Source organism: Salminus brasiliensis, chromosome 9 (genome assembly GCF_030463535.1).
Source record: "Salminus brasiliensis chromosome 9, fSalBra1.hap2, whole genome shotgun sequence".
In the NCBI taxonomy this organism is placed as follows: Eukaryota; Metazoa; Chordata; class Actinopteri; order Characiformes; family Bryconidae; genus Salminus; species Salminus brasiliensis.
This window is the reverse complement of record NC_132886.1, coordinates 26,328,087-26,350,411: the sequence shown is the minus strand read 5'-3', so window position 1 is coordinate 26,350,411 and position 22,325 is coordinate 26,328,087. Positions and strand designations below refer to the sequence as shown.

Genomic DNA, 22,325 nt, shown 5'->3' with positions numbered 1-22,325 from the left:
TTCATAACTCTAGTAAGTGAAAATTAATTAAAAAAAAACAGGACAGATATTTGTTAGTAATATTATTAATTAGCAGGTAGTAAAAAAGCAATAACTAGGAAAGGGTTGAGCAAGGAACCCCCAACACTTTCTGAATGGGTAGACTTTCAGACATTCAGAGTTTTTAAATTTAGAACTTTGATATATTCCCCAACCACCAAAACCGGACTTTAGATATAGTAGTGCTGCTCCTCCTTAAAACATCCTGACCTTGTAAAACCCTATGTCTTGGACTATGAAGACCTGGACAATTTTTTGATTCGTCTGAAAATGTTTTGTTGTTATTATTAATCAATAAAAAAGTTAAATATATATACATATAAACAGTAAACAATATGTTATGACTCTCTCTCTCTCTCTCTCAATATATATATATATATATATATATATATATATATATATATATATATATATATACATATATATATATATATATATCAGTGAATATTAACTTATCACTTAATCACTTAACATATCTCGTTTAGTATTCTTTAGCACTGGGTTCACCTTCTCTTTTTGCAGCTGCTGCTATATTCCACTACTGCTGGGATATAACAGCCCACATCAAATGCAGCTTTACAGTTATTTGCCGTCTTCTAATTGAAAACTGAAACTCTTGCTGTTGCATTTTACTGCAAAAAAATGACTTTGAATATTGCAAATTCCAGGCAATACTTAACAGTGTATATTTTATTGCTGCTTAATTCCCTTCTTTAATGACCCCATAATAAAAAGGGAAATGAATCCTACCCAGGAGGTCGTGTCTCCCATCTGTGAGGGCTTCACTATTATTTTTAATTTCCTTTATCCTCATGATTTTTGTCTGTTCTTTTGGCCAAAGGCAAGAGTAGGCTTAAAAGTCAGAGAGGCATATCATAGGCAGTCCCGCAAAGCCTCTGAATCACTGATTTACATAAACACTTACATAAAGCAAAGATTTAGACTTTTAAAAAAGGATGTATCTGCTCACATAGCAAACCAATAATGGCCCAGGTTTGGCCCACATTTGTACACTTATATGGCCTGGATACTGCCGTGGAACACCAGCGATGACTTTGTCGATTCCAGGTGATGGAACACAATCACAATTGACTACAGCTGAGCCGGTTATGACCCAAAATGTTGTTCTTTGCATAAATAGTAAGTATATGATTTTGGCATGGAAGAAAAATGCTCAGATTTCATTTAACATGTCTATTTACAACCCTGTTATTTAACCTGAAAATGAAATACGCTGATTATAGCATATTATAGCAAATTTCTAACATTGTTACAAAAACACTGTAATTATGTCTGGAAGTTATTATTTTATCGGATGAACTTGAAGAACTCTTGAAGAGATTAGAGAGGGTTAGCTTTTAGCCTTGCCTCTGCTCGCTTTCTTGGGTGTGGCTTTCTGGAGTCTTACTGGTAAAACATATATGCTTGTACTTTTCCTTCTGATGTGTGTTTAGCTCCAGTTTGTTAGTCAGCTGAGGTAGTCCAGTTTGTGTTCAAGAGAGTGGGCCTTGGAGAGACTTTAGCCTTTAGCCTAGAGTGAATACCTGTCTGTTCCTCCTGGCTTTAGAATCATCAAGGCCGAGCTTGAGCTCCCCTTCTACGGACACTGGAGGTGATGTGCTGCTCTCTAGTATCAACAACACCATATTCTCCAGTCAGCGTTTTACTGCTTCACCAGAATTCACTAGGGCTTTCGCTAGTGGGCTTGGTTTAGCCTTTAGCCTAGCCCTGTTTGCTTCTCTTGGCTTTTGCATGGTCATGGCCGAGTTTGAGCTCCCCTTTTGTGAACACTGGCACAGGAAAAGCCGCTATCGCAAGGTCTGGTTCACATTGCAACCCATATTCTGAGTCTGAAGGTGATGTGCTGCCCTCCATCAACTACACCATATTCTCCCATTGGCATTGAGTTTTTTCTGTGTAATATAATTTAACAGATCAAGATTAATAATATAACAGATCAAGATTGTTACCCAACAGTTTAGGCGTTCATGTATGTTTACTTCCATGTACCAAATTCTCATATATTCTCTATACCAAGATAAACAGAGTTTCCCATTCTAGGGCACATTTAAACATGGGTGCTACAGCTTAGGCAGGAGCTACGCTTCCCATTGCATGAACTAACCCATACGTAGCCCCTTTAGTGGCTGTATTTGGTCCAGAATCATCTGTTATCTGGGTGATTTTGTTACCAACTTGCCAACATATAGCTAAATACGAATCAGTTGCTATTTCATCTGTAGTAACATTCAATTACAGTCAACTTTGGGATACTATGTGTCTTTCAACCATGCATTACAGAGACATCTCCAAACCATCTGAATTAGTGGTCAGTAATGCATCATCTACTTTTGTCTACTTCCTTCTTAGGAGTTCATTCCAGCGAGTTCAGTAGTGAGTCCATGTAGTGATCGAAGGCAGGAAATGGCTCCGTTCATCCAGACTTTTTTGCAGGCCGTGAAAAATAATTGTGCTGTTGTGGCTGTGAGACAGTCAATCCATCAGCCTGCAGCTCAGTTCACTGTAGTGTGGAGAGAGGCAATATTGCTGTAGGCAAACGTAAGTACAGATAAACAGTCAATCCCACTGCAGGGCTTTTGGAGATTTGTGTGCGAGACACAGAGAGCGAGGACTCAATCAAATATTAGCCATGGAGAATTAAATGGTATAAAGCAAGAGTGTGTGTTAATGCATTTGTAGGCCATATTATATAAAATTCTAGAAAATATATACAATTTGTATATGCACATTATATAAAATAGAATGTAAAACATATACATGTAGTCTATATGTATTAAATATGCAAAAGTATAGCCCAAGTGTAAGCTTCGGAACTGCTTCTGTCATGAGACTGTCTTATGCATCTGGCACCCCAGCTTTTTTTTTTTTTGTGAATAGTTAAGTTAGTAAAATGATATGATTATAAAAAAGGCATAAAGTTAAAGATTATTAATGTATAATTACTTGTTTTTGTGCCTTTTACAGTTTCAAAATGACAAAAAGGAAAATTCTGAAGTACATTTTAGGGACCTTTGCATGGTCACTAATTAGTAACACATCATTGTAACAGGTGTTTCCATTTCGTCCTGTGATTTGTTTTGGTTTCCCCATGTTCTCTTCAGCACATGGCTCTGTTTTGTGTTCTCGTCTCTGCCCTTGCCCCGCCTAGTCATTAGTGTTTCCACCTGTGTCTCCTTTACCCTTAGCCCTGCCCTCTCCTCCCCAGGTGTTCCTGTTTGTGTCTTGGGCTCTTATACCCTGTGTTTGTGCTGTTCCTGGTCTAGCATTGTTGATGTAGATGTATCTAGTTTGGAGGTCCTTGGCATGTGCTCTGTGGTTTGTTATTTATCTTTACTTTGGATATTTCTGTTCTTCTGGATTGTGTGACCTCTGTCTCTGATATTAAAAGGTTGACTAAAGGTAACTCTCATTTCCTCAGCCTTACACTTCTATAAATCTTACACTTATTTTGCAGGTATTACAGTTCTACAGAGTCTTCATTCTTGTTTGGAGAATTTTTGTACATTCTTTCTTGCGAAAGGCTTGTAGAGATTATTGGGCCTTCTTGCTGATTTGTTTTTTTGAGGCCAATCCAAGATGTGAATGGATGATGAATCTGAGGTCAGGGGACTGTTAAGGTCATGGCAAAACTTTCAGCTTGCACCTTGAGGTTGTCCATTGTGAATTTTGAGGTGTGTTTATAATTATCCTCCTGTAAAAGCCATCCTGTTTTCATCTTCAGCTTTTTCAGACATCTTTAGTACTGAACTGCGTCCCCTGCCACTGGCTTCAAAAGCATGAACAATCCAACACTCATGTTTAACAGTTGGAGAGGTGGTGTTTTCATGAAATTCTGCACACTTTTTCTCAACACCTTTTGTTTGCTTATTGTTGCCAACAATAATAAATACATTTTCTGTTCTGATGGGCATCCATATGTTGGGCCAACATTGAACTTGAGGACAAAACTTTCTGGTTCCCAGTTGGACTACCCATACAGGCCCCATATGGACATGTTAGCTGGGTCTCTACCATCTACAATACACTGGTCAGGTTATTTCAGTCCCTGTAGGAATTAACACATGCTGTAAATGATGTAATTGCAGTAAAATGACTTCTTGACACTGCCTGCCTTCAGCATTCTGTTGCTTAAATTGACTCTCTCTTCATGATTTTAATTTCACAGCTTTTCATCATACACAGCTGCCCTGGTTGAGCTTTAATAACAGCTACTCGCTCTTTTTCTTTCACACATGCACTTACACACTTGCTGCCATTCTGTTTAAAACCTCAATGAAAATACCTGCTAAATAGAATCATTTATAACATGGAGCTCACAGACCTGCAAGCACACACACACGCAACCCTGCCAGGCACTCTGTGCAGTTTAATATGATAGATTCTCAAGGCAGAAATCGGATCAGAGTCAATCTTGAGTATTATACTGTGAAAACTCCCATCTTTCATTCAATAGGCTGAGAAAAAGGAGAGTGGAAAAAATGCTTCTGGCAGACAACATCAGACTGTCACCTATGTGTTAGAAACTAAATAGCGTGAAATAGAAGAAGAACGGAGGGGAAAATAAAACCTTTGGCTCTTCTAATGTATGAGATAAAGTGCTGACAAAAGAACAGGGAGACAGTGTGAAGAGAAAGAGAGAGAGAGAGAGAGAGAGAGAGAGGGAGGAGGGGGGACAGAGATAGAGGCAGGGACGGAAACCTTCCCCCTTCCTAATTTCTTCTATTTTTCTGTATTTGTCACATTTAAATGTTTCAGGTCAACCAGCTCATTTTAATATAAGATAAAGTCAACATCAGTAAAGACACAATGCAGTTTAGAAATGATCAGTCTATTTACTGAAGATTTATTCAATGCCTACATCATCTAAATCAACCACTTAACCAAATTCAATTGAGTGTTGGGTTCAATTTCACGAGCCACACCCAGGTATGATTACTGCCAGATCAGCTGAATCTAAACATCGCTTAAACAGAACCTGTCTGGTGTTGAGAAGCAGGCTAGAAGGTCTTAAAAAGCAGCACATAATGCCATGTTCTAAAAAGATACAGATGTGAAACAAAGTCATTGAAATCTACCAGTCTGGAAAATATCAGAGTCATTGCTAAGGCTCTGAGACAACAGCGGTCAAACCCCAGTCAGACCTATTGTCCACAGATGAAGAAAACTTGTAACAGTGGTGAACCTTCTCAAGAGTAACCGGCCTACCGAAATTTCAGCAAGAGTGCCTCAACAATTCATCCAACTTCTAAAGAAATGCAGGCTTCACTTCAGATCTTATCTCGGCTTATCTCCCATCTCCCAAAAACATGTAGATGAACCCCAAGACTTTTGGGATAATATTCTGTTAAGTGATGGGTTGAAGGTGGAACTTTTTGGAAGACATGGGTCCTGTTAAGTCTGGCGTAAAGCTAACATTGAAGCCCACCAAAAAAAACATGGTGGCGGTTTCAGCAGGATCTGGATGATTTGTTATAAATGATGGAATCATATATTCTGCTCTCTATCACAAAATCCTAAAGGAGGATTTTCTCACTACAGTTTACGACCTAAAGCTCAAGCGCAGTTGGGTTATGCGGCTAGACAATGATCCAAAGCACACAAGTCCACTTCTGAATGGCTCCAAAAAAAACACAATTTAGGTAAAACAAGCAGTTTATGCTCAAAAACCATTCAATGCAGCAGAACTAAAACAATTCTGCAAAGAAGAGTGGGCCAAAATTCCTCCATAGTGACGTGAAAGACATAAGAACGAGAGAGAGAAAAGGTAAATAGGATGGACAGACAGATGTTGTGAGTTGGGGCCTACATGGGTCGCATCAGTGAGCCTTAGGTGACCATGACCCTGTCGCCGGTTCACCGGTTGTCTTTTCTTGGACCACTTTTAGTTGGTACTGACCACTGCATACCAGAAAAAAAACCTGCCTGATGTTTTGGAGATGCTCTGACCCAGTTAGTCATCTAGCCGTCACTTTTTGGCCCTTTTCAAAGTGTCCAGATCTTTATGCTTGCCCATTTTAGATATACAGTACTGTATGTTCTAAAGAACAAAGATTGGTTCCATATTCCTCCTGGAGAAATGCCTCCAGCCAGGGTGTGGGAGTGGTCAATTTCATCACCAGCTGATGTAACACCATTAAGCACTGACTTACCAAACCAGGTGTTGGATGATGATTGTAAATAATCCTAGACTCCCATGATATTCTGATATTAATGTTTTACTGTGCAAATAAACACTGCCCAGATAATGAGCATAATTTTCCCAGGCGTCTACAATCTTTAAACAATAGAGAGAGGAAGAAAGAGAGAGAGAGTAAAGAGAAAAAGGCAGAAAAGGAGAGGAAGACGGCAGACAACTTTAGGTTGTATAATTGTCTCGCAGGGTTTGTCTCGGAGAGATGCCGACTCTTCTCCGCTTCACTGACTTACATTCACATAGTTACACTGAACAGCACTCAAACTCTCCCTCCCTCTCTCTCTCTCTCTCACACACACACACACAGCTACACTTTCACAAAGCACACAATCTGACAGTCATCTTTTCTTTCAGCAGGTCTAATTAAAAGTGCTGAATAGTCACAAAGAATGACACAATCTTGTAAAGGAATCCATTCAGCAATTATCTCTCATACACTTCTACCTGAACTATGTATGACACACACACACATACACAAATGTGGTACATGCTTACACACACACACACACACACACTCAGAAGCTCACTTTCTCACTCACACACACTCAATTAAAGACAAACAGACAGACAGACAGTGTCTGGGGGAGCTTCCCTCCTCAGAGCAGGGCCAGATGGTAGTATAAGACTGCTCTGGTGTATGAGAGACCAGATAAACCACAAGGACCACTTTGGCATCACATTACCTTCTGCGCAGATGGCCAAAACTGAGCAGCAATGTCATAAGACTGACCACAAGACCCTTAAGCAACACGCAACAGGGGGCAGGCATGTTGGCCTGTAACTCACACTGAATGACCCACTGTCTGCCACCAGCCGTTCCATGTAAACTAATAATTAAAAGTGAATACATACCAATACAGTACTAGACATACAACATAGAGTACTTTAACACCTGTTGCTGACACAGATGTGCAAATGCACATACACACAGCTTGTCTAGTGCTTTTAGAGAAGTATTGCCAATAGAATAGGACTCTCTGGAGCAGATAAACATGAACCTTTGGCACCATGGCCTGATGCCAAGCTTGGGCTAGAGGGGCAACCAAAAGCAAGCAAGGCAGCAATCAAGATGCACAGTGCATTGTAAATTATGTCAATCAAGCCCATTACCTTTAAGAAGAGTCGGATTATTCCTGTTGCCTTATGGGATATGTAGTACCAGAAAGCCAGTTTACAGGTAGCACTGGACTCCCTCCACACAGAACTCCTTATATGAGCTTTATCCCCTCTTAAGCCTACTGGAGTGGCTGCCATGTACATAAAGTGACCTGAGAGAATGTGTGACAGCGAGAGAGAGACAGAGAGAGAGAGAGAGAGAGAGAGAGAGAGAGAGAGAGATATTTAAGATTTACATTAACTGTCATTTTAATGCACTTAAATGGTACCATAGTAAATATGTTTGATGTATGAATGGTAAGTATGTGACTTTGGTTGGAGCAAAAAATGACCAGATGCAGTTTCATAAGCCTGTTTACAACCCTGTTATTTGGCCTTGCATGCTTTCAAAACTTTAGCTTCCTTGCATACTTCTTTTGAGGTATGGTTCACATGGCAACCAGATATTTTTTTCAAAATTCACTCTTTCTCTAATGTCATTAACTAATTTACATGTCTCCGCCTATTCAGCACAGTTTCGCACCACCCACACATACGACAGTTGTGGGGAGTGTGTCAAGACTGTGGCCTTTAAATGAAGCACAATGGAAGACAGCCAATGGGAACCAAACTCCTTTACCTAATATCTGTCTTAAAGGCGCAGTAACCAAAACCGTTGCCAGTTTAAATTTTAACGAATAAAGCCAGGATGGGAAATGGCTGTGAGTAGCCTTCATTTAAATGTATATAATATTAATAACATTGTTATTAATTATATATTAATAGCATATGCCATGATAATTTGTGATTAATTCTTATTCTAATCATGGCATCCAAGCCTATAAATGAAAAAAAAAAACATGGATTTCATTGGTTTTGAAGTCTCTTGATTATAAATGAGAAAGTTTAATGAGAGAACTCCGCCTCTGTACAGTGGGCGTGTTTACAAATTCATGTTCTTACCACTTTCATTCATCAGAGTGTGATCATGTGGCGGTCTGATGCCATGGGCGGAGCCAGTACCCAACACCCAGTTAAACTTGTCCATCGGAGAAGTCTTCCAGCCACAGTGGCTGTTTTCAAACGAGCAGGACGTCCCGCAGTCCTTCTCATCTGAGTTATCCCCACAGTTATCAATAAAATCACAAGACTGCTCTGGTTTGTAGCAGCCACCATTGTCGCAGCGAAGCAGGTCTAGTGGACAGAAGCCTAAAAAAATAGTGTAAAAATAACCATCATATATCCATTAATAACCAATAACATATGAACAAGCAGCTTTGTAGCTTCCGGAGCAGATCTCCTATTTCTACATCCAAGCCACCTGTATCATACCTTCTCTTAGTGTCCATGCTGATTTTGCTTATGCTGATTTAAGTGGACCTAGAAACAGTGAAGCCCACAGACTGGTTAAACACTTTGATTATGAATCAGCACTGTGCATTTCTGCTGTGTGCTAGCTGCTAATACTAGAATCCAGTATAACCCCTTAAAGGAAATTTAGGGGTTATAGAGACAAAATTCTCCCCTTTATCAGCTAAAAAAAAAGGATTGAAACTGGAGAAAGAGAAAGTGTTTGACAACAGATTTGTGTCCGTCCGTTGTTTGAACATTGCAAAGTATGACAACACTGAAGATCCTGAAGGTCCTGCGGCAGAGATTGCACACCAAACATATTTAGCTTGTAATTGGTTAGAATGAAAAGTAAGATCGGCTGGATGCAAAGAGCAGTTAGCTGTGTAGTTAACATTAGCCAAAGGCTGCTTACCTCAGGACACTTCTACAGCATTAAAAACAATCTGTGTCTAAAAAACTCAGTTAAGAAGTGAATAGCTTGCATATACACTACAATGACAAAAGTATTGGGACACATGCTAATTCATTGTATTCTGAAATCAAGGGGATTAAAAGAGTTTATGCATCTTTTGTTGGAGTAGCTGTCTCTACTGTCCAGGGAAGAAGGCTTTCTACTGAATTTTGGAACATTGCAGTAAGGATCTGATTGCATTCAGCAACGAGAACAACTAACTCATCCCAAAAAGTATTGGATGGAGCACCATTCATCATTCTAGAGAAAACAGGTCCACTGCTCCACAGCTTAATGCTTGTGGCTTTATACACCTTGATCAGGCAGAGAACACCACATACTTTTATGAGCTCAAATTAGAGCCCACAACTATTTGGTACCCTGGTTGAGGATTCAGTAGGATCAGTAGCTGCAGCATGCTGTACCACACTACCCAGTAGAAACGCACCAATACATGACCGTGCAAACGTCAGAAACCACCTTTCATTTATTACATTTCCAGTAACAACAGTTATGTTTCCAGTATTTGGTAATTGAGAAAGACCCTGTTTACACCAGGTCTCTTCATGCGTCTTGAGTAACGGGGCTTTAACAATGCAAGTGTAAACAAACCCAATATGCATTTAAACAGATACAAATCTGAACACTTGAACCACTTTAGAAGGTGATCTGAGACACACTGAGTCCCATGTTATAAGAGTGTAAACATATCCGCCTCTCCAAGACACATTCCACATCTAAAACCCCTTTCAGTGCAACTGAAACAACTGAGTAAATCCAGATGCTAGTTACATAGAGTCACCAGGTGTAAACGGGGTCAAACTGAACAGAAAACACAGAAGCCCAGCCTACCTGCGGGACTAATAAAGGACTATCTTATACCTCCACCCATTACCTTTATTAACGCTGTTGAGCCTCTGACTCAGGAGCTGTTAGATGTTCTACTGAAATCTGCAGGAAGATTTTTCCACACCCTCAAAGTTCAGGCTTAGAGACATTTTTATGCATCTCACACCCAAGTCATCATAAATCACAATCTGCGATGTTGAGGTCTGGATTGGTCAGTCTATTGTTCTGAGACCAGCAGCTGCTTCAGCAGATTGATTTGATCAAATGCTCTTTCAAATGCTGGTTTTCACAGTTGTCTTTTCTTAGTAAGAGATCCTTGATCAGTTTCACATCCTTTAAAACCCACAGTGTTGAGTCGTCTTCTTCCACAGTGGAAGAAAGGACAGAAACACCTGTGAATGCTTATTCAGATCTGAAGTGAGAGTGATCTTCATTTCCTCCTTTCTCTCAAACAGCTTTAAGTGCTGTTTATTTGTTGGGGGCGTTTTGGTGGTCTACCAGGTCTTGCATGGTTGTTAGGGGTCTCTCAGTATCATTTTTTTTTGGATTTTGGATTGTCTGATCTTCTCTGAAGACATACAGTTTGTGTATAATGGGAATTTTGACTAGAAATTTAAAAAGATGAAGTGTGGTCTCTGCCATTTGCACAGCAACCTTGTACAATGGGATTTTTAAAATCTGCAGTGTCTTTATGCTTGTGTGTGCGTGTGTATGTGTGTGTGTGTCTGCAGGTTCGCGCCTGCAGGGCTGTTAGGCATTAAAGGGGTGATGAGGCGTGAGGAAGAGAGGAGGTCTCTGTAATCACAGAAGAAATGAATGAATAAATCCTCTAATCCTTTCTTCCTGCAGAGAGCTAGAAGCCAGAAAGAATCTTTTTCTCAACACCATAATCTGTGTTTTGTTCTCTAGTCCTCCCAACCCCTGCAAAATAGGTCATTATGCCTGAGATGCAGACCAGAGGCCAAGAATGTAAAAATAAAGAAGTATTTATACAGAACATTACATGATGTGCAGGTATCAGATTTGTTCAATGAGCACAGTTTTAGACTTGCCTCAGTGTCTCATTGGCCAAGAGTTTTTTATAATCAGCATTAATTGATATTGTCTTTGAAAGCCTAAAATGGGTTTTATCCAACACTGTCGAACACTCTGAATGTTTGTAGTGGTCCGTCATGCGAATTTTCACTAGTTAACCATAGTTTTTAACCATCCAACAAAAGATTTGTATGAGCCTACAATACTAATGTTAACTTTTTATTTGAGCATTTTACAGGCTTCAGACACTCTCTGGTACTTCCAAATTTACTCTCAAAACTATCCCTAAAGGCAGTAACTGTCACGCCCGCGCCGCCATGCTCGCCCCACGGGCGGTCTCGGGCCGCGGCTCACAGGCAATCTAGAACTCCCCCTCCAAAGTCTTGTCATGTTCATGTCATGTTTAGTTCTAAAAGTCCTGGACTTTTATGTTGAAAAGGACTCTTGTGTTGACCCCCATCGTCACCATCTTGGTTTTAGGTTGTGTTTGTCATGTGTCTGTTCATTGTTTGGTTAATGTGTTACACCTGTGGGCTGGTGTATTTAAGGAGGGCTAGTGTCAGCTGCTGGTTGCCGAGAATTACTCTTAGTGCACCACATGCACCCAGGTTATGGAGTTCACGGTAGAGACTCAGGATTCATCGGTCTAGTCTGTAGAGTCCATCCTCGTACAGAGGACGCTTTCAGCCTAGCTAGCTTAGCAGGGGAAGCTAACTAGCTAGGCAGCTCTCGTCTCAGGGTCCATTAGGGAGCTACTGCAGGTCTGTGGCGATCTCTCGCCCAGCTTCATAGGTTCAGCGAGCTGGGGTCCAGGAGCTCCGGGAGTGAGCGACTCTCCAGCTCGTTTCAGCAGTTAGCTCTCCTCACCGTCGGACCGGATCAGTCGTCTAGGTTTGGCGGCTGACTCCTTACGCTCTCAAGTCTAGTAAGTTCAATGCAACTGACAAGTGCTACTCTTTAGGTCCTAGTTCTTAGTTTTCCCAGGCTCGGCTTGGAAGTTTATGTTTCTGAGTAGCGGTCTTGGCTCAGCCCCGGCAGCTAGCACAGCCCTAGTGCCTCACCAGCCCCAGGTGTGTTCTTTTGGTTTGCCCTGTATTGGTTGTCATGGTTGTTGTTTCTGTTCCTCCTTATCTCTGGTAATCGTTGCTGCATTTCTGTTTTGTTTATGGTTTATTGTGATCAATAAACTCTCTCGCCTTGGTCCATCCCCTGTGAGTGTTCACCCATTCTTGTCAGACCGTGTGCATCATGACAGTAACATACTGTTTCATTATTAACCATTGTTTTAAGTATGTTCAGCACTACAGCTTCAAATATATCCAATAGGTGGCTACAATGCATAATTAGTGAATTAGTGAATGGACTGAAATCAGCTGCAAGGAACAATAATAGAACATAGAATAATGATTTCTGTATGATTCTATTTGACCTAGTATAATGTGCAACACATGGAGTCTCCCTCATATACCAACATCCTTTTTTTTGTGGTATTGTAGCAGTTTAGGGTTTTTTTTCCTGCTGAGACAAGGCAAAATTGATGCTAGGCATAAACACAGGAGAAGACAACCATGTTCACCATTTGTGTCAGACACACAGATGGAATTTTGCCTCCGCCTTTAACCCATCCATGCGGTAAATATATATACAATAGTGAGCAAACACTGAGCACAGTGAGCACTTGTGCCTGGAGTCATGGGTGGCCATCGCTGTGGTTCCTGGGGAGCAGAGAGAGAGTGAAGGGCCTTGCTCAAGGGCCCAACAGTGGCATATATGATGATGATGATTAAACAGCTATATTCATTAATTTTAAAGTTATTTCACACATTTACAATCATTTAGATTTGAATACCAAATAGGGAAACAAATTATACCAACAAATACTCAAATAAGTATTCAAATTATTCAGGCTAATCCATCAAACTATGCTAACGCTTCAGTGGATATTTGTCAGTTCTGTTTAAATTAAATGTTAAAATTCTGTTGGGCATGTAGCATACGTACTACACAACCATGCACACCAAATACAATAAGACAGACTGCTGGAACTGAATGACTGGAGGATAAAAATGAGGAGAACAGCAGTAGCCTGTGTGAAAGCTATCTTTCATCAGTGTATCTCCGGAGAGGGGCACAGCAGCACAGCTCTAATAGCTTCAGGACAACGTGGGAGTAATTAAAACTCAAAGCCTCTCTACTGCAAATGTGTGATAGGATGCTGATCAAACCCAAGAGGCCTCAAACACCCTGAGAGTGCAGATGTGTGGTTGAAAATGAGAATATGTCAGTACATATTAAGAGCTTAACCTACAGGCGTATCATTTAGCTATTAATATTAATGCTCCACGTTCAGCAATTAGAACAACTAATAATGTATAAATACTATACATTTTTAAAATATTTTTTGAATATCTACAATAAAATTAAAATTATATAGTTAGGAGAGTAAGGGACTTGAAATTTGGAGCCACATACAGGCCCTTGTGGGGCATTTTTGTAGGGCTGTCATGATTATGCATTTATACCCCCAGCAGGACCATGTGGATATGTGCACATATGTTTGTAGCTATGAATGCCATCTAAAATGACACATTTAGAAAATCTAAACCTGTTTACAAATAGTGAGTATATGAATTAGAGCTAGTAGATTTCGGAGGAGCATTGCTGGAGGATTTGATTGCAGACAGCAACAAGAGCGTTAGTAAGGTCAAGATGTTGGATGATCACCAACCACCTCATCCCCAACTCCTCAACACATCCCAAAAGTACTGGACGGAGCACCATCCATCATTCCAGAGAACACAGTTCCACTGCTCTACAGCTCTGTGGAGTGCTGGGGGGCTTTATACCCCTATAGCCCACTCCTGGTATTAAACATGGTGTCAACAGGTTCATGTTTAGAGAGTCCTATTCTATTGGCAGTACTTCTCTACAGGGACCAGACAAGCTGTGTGAGTGAGCACATTTGCACATCTGTGTCAGCAAAGGGTGCAACTTAAAGTAGCTGAATGCCTTGATTAGAAGGGGTGTCCACTAATATTTGGACATACACTGTATGTCTCATACTACAGAAACAGAAGAAACGCTAACAAAAAAGAATATGAACAATAGTGTGTTTAGCACAGGCTTTCCCTTGCAGGAAAGGAGGAAATTAATGAAGCTCTACAAAATTCTATGCACGTGAAATTACAGTAGATCATTGACAGTGATGTTTTCTGTGTATCACCAAGGCGACTTGGCAAGTACCTAGAGTACCTACATCAAATTACAGACATCCTTCATCAGACCAGGCTCCTGTACCAGATGGAAAAGTAACTTAATAGTCATTTATTTTGTGGAGCAGTCATTAAGCAGATGGTGCCTGATGTAACAGCAGGGTACTGTTTTTTTAAACGGAACAGTGTATAGAACAGTCTGTTATATATATACCTTGTCTTATATTCACTGACACAAACATTCATCAGGCTTATCTAGATAGTATTTGGCACACAACTGTATTCATGTACTTCTTCACTTTCACACTGCCAACCTTGATGCAATTAGGCTCTGTGTTACGGCTAATGGCTAATTTGGCAACTAGTCCTGACAGCAGCAATAGTGATGGATAGACCCCAACTAAGCGAAGTGAATGGGCTATTAGGATTGTTTGAGACTTTTATTCATATGCGGCTTCTCTGAGGAAGGCCGACATCCAGACTGTTTATACGATGCACTCTGGTCTGGTTTGAGATTAGGATTTGGATTGAGATTAGGATTAGGTTTTGCATTGAGGTTAAGGTTTATCATCCTGGCCCTAGTCCTTACCTTGACCTCAATCCAAAACCTAATCCTAATCTCAAACCAGACCAGAAACAGTCTGGATGTCGGCCTTCGCAGAGAAGCTGCACGCGAACATTCAAACCAAACAACGCAATGGATTATGGGTATCCCATGTCCGTTTAGTGTACACTGTTTGTATATTATATATTATGGTGCATTGTGGGATTGCTACAGTGCACTAAAAATTAGCACTATGTTCTTGGACACCACTACAAAATGGCAGAACCCCAAATTAGAGCCTTATATAGTGAATAGGGCACCGTTTCATTGATTATGCAACTACATAATAATAATCACTTTAGCCCTCGTTCATGTTTTGTGAGGACAGGTGGCCTGTGTGTGGAAAGCAGCAGCATGGCCTGTTACCTGTTTAGCAAGCAGGACTGCTACTTCACGCTCCTCCTTAAGGTTATACAACATTAGTCTGATTTAGACATGGAATAAATACTAATAAAAACACAGACTACGATATGCATGAGATGACTTGCCATCCATCATAAAGCCACAGACATTTTACTACTATTTCAATCATTCAAACTGATTACCAATCATAGATGCAAACTGCCTAGCATTCACGATACTACCGTCAAATCGGCTCAAGCCTAAATACCATCCACACATTTATGCACAGATGGGGTGCCTGACAAGAAACACACACACTCCCACTCACTCTAACAGTGCCTTTGTCTTATAGGAGAGAACACACACAGACAAACCCACAGAGTTACACACTGATACGCTTGAGAAAAATAAATGGTAAGTTCCTGGAACAACAGGAACATTTGCTCCCTCCCCTCACGCCCACAGCCTTGGGAATCAATAAGAACAGCGCCGATAACTTTCAACATCTCACCTCTCTCTTCATTGCCCTCTCACTCATTCCGCCCTCTCTCTCTGAGGAGCCGATGTGTAAATAACTAAAGGGACACACAAGGGCTCTCTTGGCTTTGTGTAGAAACCGAAGGAGTACAGCAATTTACACAAGACAGACACAGAGGGATGTGTGTGTCTGCCGAAGAGAAGTCATTGCCAGTGGAATCAATGGACTAAAACTGATGACTGGCTGATTAATTGTAATGGCTGCATTTAATCACTGGGTCACTGCAAGCAGGTAGAGAAAATTTGAATGGAATAACTCATAAAAGTTTATCATACTGTATTTAAAACAAAGTGACTGGACCAACCAACCACAGATATCACTTTAGAACATTCCATTTTCTGATCATAACATTTCCCAGCTTATTTCCTCATATGAACGAGCTATTGAAAAAGAAAGGCTGAACACATTGTATTCACACTGGGCTGTCGTACTTTGGTATCGGTGAAGATTCCTCTGCCATCAGCAGTGGAGGACTTACATTTACATTTGAGGCATTTAGCAGACGCTTTTATCCAGAGCGACTTACAAAAGTGCTTTGCTATTTACCCAAAGCATAACCTCAGCTAGTTTGAATAGGCTAAACAGTCAAAGATACCTCTAAGCTTAGACATTACTAAACACAAGTCAATAAGGTGACCACTCTACACTATTCGCCCAAGTACTCTCAGAAGAGGTGGGGACTTCCTTGGCCCACCAGTCCCTTTGAGATCAATGAGTTCAACTGTGCGTTATTTGTTCTTAATAATATTCCACACAGCTAATTTTGCTGACCCCAAGGTGTGACCGATATCTTTATAATAATAACTTACTTGACTTTCATTGGCACCTAAACAGCCTGTGGCCCGCTGGTAGGCCGAAAAGTGTTATTACAGGCCGAAAGTGTTTTTACAAACTTCTATTACTCAAGAATAGCCCCTCCAGTTAGTACAGAAGTCCCTGTAGTTACTGAGTAATACACCTCAGTGTGTAATAAGCCTTTCTGGCTTAGGAGATTAATTGTAATTGCTGTATTTAATCACTGTATCTCGAGCAAAGCAGACAATACTAATGGAACAACTAAGCTAAAAACAGTTTATCATGTTGTATTTAAAAATGTAAGGTGGCTGGGGGCTTAATAAAGTGGTTCAGTGGTCTAATGCGTTGGCTCGGGGGTCGCAAGTTCGAATCTCAAGCCATGCTGCTTTGCTATCGGCGGCCGTGCTCCCTCCGGGTGGGTAGATGGCGCTCTCTCTTCCTTCATCAGTCTTAAGTGATTTTGGCAGGCACAGGCACCTGTTTGCTGGTGTGGTATAGCTGGGGACCCGACGCTTTTCTCAAACTTGGAAGTTCGGAAAGAGGTGGTGGCTGGCTTTGCATGTATGAGAGGAGACGTGTTAAGCCTTTTCCCTCCTAGTGTTTGAAGCATCACTATTGCTAGGGACAGTTACGAATGAGTAAGTTAAAAAATCGACTTATTTTTTTTTGTATGTAAGTTTGCCTTATTTGCACAGAAAAAAGTCAAATGCATGAACGAACCAACCACAGATACCTGTTCACAACATTTAATTTTCTGATACTAATAAATCTTATTTCTTCATATAGACCATTGGAAATGAATGGCCAGACATATAGTGTCCACACTGGGTTCACTTTACTATTGCTTTAGATGTTGGCAGAGCAAGTCACTGCAATACAGATGCATCTCCAGGGCAAAACTCACTAAAGACAACCCATCAATACTTAATGCAGTAGGGGAGGCCAGGCAGAGAGAGCGAGAAAGAGAGAGAGAGAGAGAGAGAGAGAGAGAGAGAGAGAGAGGGAGATTGAGAGAGAAGCTGTTACAGAATAAGTGACTGTGACAAAATATGAATTTGTGTTTTGACTGCATTACCAGCTGGAGCCGTTTTACTGTAGTCCAGTCTGGAATGAAGATATGCAGTACCAGTATGAAAATGGAGACATCCGGAGAGAAGAGAGTAAAATGATATGTGAGAGTGCTGTGGAATAGGAAGAGGAAGCCAGAGGTGAAAAGTAATAATGTAATAGACAGGCAAATTGAACTGGGCAATAGTAGCGCAGTGCTGTAACTCTGTGGGGTCAAAAGACACTGTATGTCCAAATGTTTGTGGACACACCTTATAATAACCGTGTTCAGCTAGTTTAAGTTGCACCCTTTTCTGACACGGATGCGCAAATGTACACACATAGCTTGACAACGCTAGTCCTTGTAGAGAAGTACTGCCACTAGAATAGAATGTCAACTTATTGGCACCATGCCTAATAATGCCAGATGTGGGCTAGAGGGGTATAAAGCCCTGTGGAGCAGTGGAGCTGTGTTCTCTGGAATAATAGATGGTGCTACATTCAATGCTTTTGGGATAAGCTGGGGAGTTGGGGATGAGGTGGGGTGATCATCCAACATCCTGACCTCGCTAAAGCTCTAGTCTCTGAATGCAATTATATCCTCACAACAGTACTCCAAAATACAGTAGAAAGGCTTCTTCCCACGACAGTGAAGAGAGTTACTCCAACAAAGGCCAAATAAACTCTTGATCAATAATACCCTTGATTTCAGAAGAAACAATGAAGGAGCATGTGTCCCAATACTTTCTCCATATAGTGTACATAAGCCCAGTTTTCTGGTCTGTGCAAATTGAAGAAGACCTTAGGATTAAATCTTTTGAAGAAGCAGTTAAAATTGCTGAAAACAAATGCCATTTGTTCATCCAAAACAAGCCGAGGAATTTCGTCAGAGGTGCAGATCCCATACTTACAATAGAGGCCAATTTGTGTTTGGAAATATAAGAGACTTGCTTATTATGATTGGAATTTGATGACAAAGTATTGTTGTGGTCTTGTTTTGAGTAAAACAAACTAAAAATAATAACCCCTTGTTCTTTGTAAGAATTAAAGGCCTGATGCACCATAAGTAGAGAGCGTCTGATATATATATATATATATATATATATATCCATAGGCTGATAATGTCGTCCAATGTTGACAACCTACAGTTTATCTCTATTGGCAAAAAGATTGAGAGTAATGAATCAATAATTACAGACTTCATTAGGTCACGCCATAATAACACAACGAACAAATTGGTAGGGTTTTTGAGAATGATCTGCTTATGAACTCTGAACTTCATTCATTTATTTCCGGTCTTAATTTATAATCTGATCCTAACTTAGTTGTAGCTCATAACATCTACTCAGGAACTGTCTAACACAGATTTCATAGTTTCTTAAATAATGGCACGTTTTTCAGGCTGGCATGGTGTTCCTACTGCAAAAGATAAACCTAGATATAAAGATAGATAAACCTAGATATAAATGGGCCCTCTGCCATCACAAATGCTATAACTTTAACTGGTTTGTCCTTAGAACATCATCCTAAAAGGCATATGGATTGTCCAGGTGCCTGTTTGCAAATGTGAAACAAGCACTGCTGTTTCTGTTGGGTAGCAGAGCTTTCTGTCTTGCTGCTCTCCCATACATGCATAGACTTTTGCCCAGTCTCTTTCTTGCTGTAGAGTCATGAACACTGACCTTAGCTGAGGCTAGAGAGACATACAGTGCACTGGAATCTTTGCCAACTTCATTTGCCAGGGTGCCCTTTTGGACATTTTGGCAAACCAGCCACTCCTGGGAAAATTCCCCATTGTTCCATGAATAATGGCTCTCGCTATAAACCAGCTATGCTCGAGAAATGGTTTCTGAACCTTTTGTAGTCTGATATACTCTCTTGATTAGACACTATTGAGTAGCCACTCGCATACAAAACATAAATAGCTTAGGGATTCAAAATATTAATTAATTATGATGATTTCCTATTTGTTGTTATATTTAAACCCTTTAAAGAGCCTAGGGCCCACTAAAATGAATGTTATTCTCACCAGTCTTTGGGTGACACACAGCTGTTGGGTAAATTTATGCCATTGATGGCACAGAAATTTAAGTAGCTGAGCTTTGTTTGATGGAATGACTGGAGTGAAATGGCTATCATACTCATAGATACTATTATCATCAATGAATTTGATGAGTGGTATTTTAGTGGTATTTTCCCCAGAGCTGTATGTTAAACATACATATTGGTATCAGCCAACAAATCTTGGTACCGGTTGGCCCTTAGCCAAAAGTAAAGTAATTAGGCTTTTATTATTTCAGTAAATAGAGCATCTATAAGTGAGCAGGAAAATTGGATCAAAGAGCATACCAGAGGGTGGAGAAGGGGGAATGCCTGTCTTGACATTGTTGTGAAGGAGACAGCCAGGTGAAAACGCAATATCATCGAGGCAGATGTAGCCTTTGCCGTTTCGGCCCACCGTGCCCTCAAACATGACCTGAAAGTGCTCGCTGAAAGACAAGGACACCTCCTGCCTGATCCAATAGTTGCCTTGATGCCCACTGATGTTAAGCAGGAGGACGCTGGATGACTTTGTGGTCAGATACACACTCAGCGTGCCACAGACCTCCCCAGACATATGCAGGTAAAACATCATCTGCAATAAAGAAAAAAAATCACTTCATCAGAAAATTGCATCACAACACTGAAGACTTTAGCCATCCTTTCCACTTAACACACTCATGCCTTGGGTTTGAGAAACTAACTGTGCAACAGATGAGGCGAGGCTAGTGGATGTATATTTATTTCGATATTTTGATCATTTTAACTGAATTAGTAGCTGTCAGGCTCCCAAATGGTACAACTGTCTAAGTGTTGGCCCTATGATTAGCGGTCTTTGATGGTCATGTTTGTTAAATTAATTTGTCGTCACTGAAGTGCCATTTTAAAGATATTGTTACATGTTTTATTATAATCTTTGGTAGCACTGAAAGCAATAAAACTGAAGGCTAAAGTGAGAGGATACCATACCGAGACAAACTCAGCAAGGATGCCAAGGACTGTTCTTTGGATAAATTGTGGTTTCTTAACGACCTCACCGATCATTTCATCGGTGCAGGACTTGAAGTCAAAGGACTTCAACATCACAGTCCAAACAGCAAAGGTAAGCTGAGAAACTTGTGCTTAGCATAACAGTTTTCACTTGCATTCAATTTGTCTCCCACCTACAGTCAGGAAGTGGAGTTCACGCTTTGACCCACCACTGAAGGACATGCATTCCTGGACAAGCTGCAGGATACAGAACCCTCACTGAAGTGAAAGAATCAAGTGGGCTGAGTCAGTAGAGACACATTACAGAATTTTACACAAATGTGACTCAGGTTATGCAGCGATACACAGTTTTACGAGCATTTTCCAGCCCAATTTATCAAAGTTACATAGTGCAGGAGCTCAGAGTAGCAATGACAGAGACGCTATTCTCCCTTTCACACGTCAGTGGAACATCACAGTGATGTAGAAGCTGTTATTTTAAGGTTACAATGCTACATAATATTGCCAGCAAGGTATTACAAATAAATTTCAATTTTAGGCTGCAATGATGATGATCTAGTTTAAAAATTTAATTAGAAACACTGTTTAACCCATGTAAATACGTCAACAATGAGTATGTCGTCCTTAAAAAACAAACCAATGCCTGTCATAGTCCTAAAATTAACCAGAAAGTGGATTGCAGGACATTTTACAGTCAACAAGACCAGATTGAACCCATTTTGCTGCCCTGCCTGGGTGTCTGTTTACAAGTGTGGCTAACCCAAAACAATGCATGGATATAAACTTAGAAGACCAGAAATCCAGCACAGCACACAAGACAATCACACACTTTTCCAAGGTGACTTTTGGACAGTCTTGATCACAGAATACCTTCGAAACGGCTTAACCTAAAACGCATTTTGTTTTTTCGTAATCTGTCAAGGATGGCTTTGCTCTTTCACAGTGGATAGGATGGTCCACCCTCTCCTTCCATCTTGCAATGCTAGCCAGCTTGTCCGTGTCTGTTAGCTTGGCATTCGTCAGAATGCAGACATTGTGTTCAGTTGTCAGGTGTCAGAGGAAGCACATGCTAACATTCACCCTCCCAGCACTGGTAGCACCATGTGGTGCTAGGGTGAGGGTGGCATTTCATCTTATTGCAGATAAAATACTATTATATACATTCACTCCCCCATCTTCACTGTGTCTCTCTGTCTCTGTAATTGGCTACCTCAGTCAGTGTCTGACTGATTAGTACTGTAGGTGGATATGAGGACAAAAATTAAGCAGGCAGCTGCTGATCATCCTTTTAATTGTCCATGTCTCTCTCTCTCTCTCTCTCTCTCTCTCTCTCTCTCTCTCTCTCTCAGTCTCTCTCAGTCTCGTTTACTCTCTACCTCACACTTACACACATGATGCATGAAAAGCTGATGGATGCCTGCATGTCTGCCTGTCAAGCTAGATGGGACTCTAGCGATTCATGCAGTTGTTTCTACAGACATGTAACACACATACACACACACACACACACACACACATATATGCAAGCAAGCCTGAAAAACGCATTACAATAACAGTACTTTACTTTACTAGCATGACAAATTCCATATTTTATTGCATACACACACAATATGTATATATACAGTATGTCAAGCATAGACTACTTTATGGCCAGTGTTAGGTAATAAGGGTCTAGGTCTGAGACTAAGGGATAGATGAACAAACGAGTGATATTGGGTGAC

At 40.6% G+C, this 22,325-nt stretch overlaps 1 protein-coding gene across 1 annotated transcript in view; it reads right to left on the bottom strand.

The window, feature by feature from the left end:
- malrd1 (MAM and LDL receptor class A domain containing 1) overlaps positions 1-22,325 on the bottom strand; it is a 90,454-nt gene that overhangs the window by 33,128 nt on the left and 35,001 nt on the right. The window contains exons 18-20 of the mRNA XM_072686909.1: positions 19,924-20,209; positions 8,312-8,557; positions 7,364-7,521 (exon numbers count right to left, since the gene is read on the bottom strand). Of these exons, the coding sequence (XP_072543010.1) occupies positions 7,364-7,521; positions 8,312-8,557; positions 19,924-20,209 (690 nt within the window). The remainder of the gene's footprint in view (positions 1-7,363; positions 7,522-8,311; positions 8,558-19,923; positions 20,210-22,325) is intronic.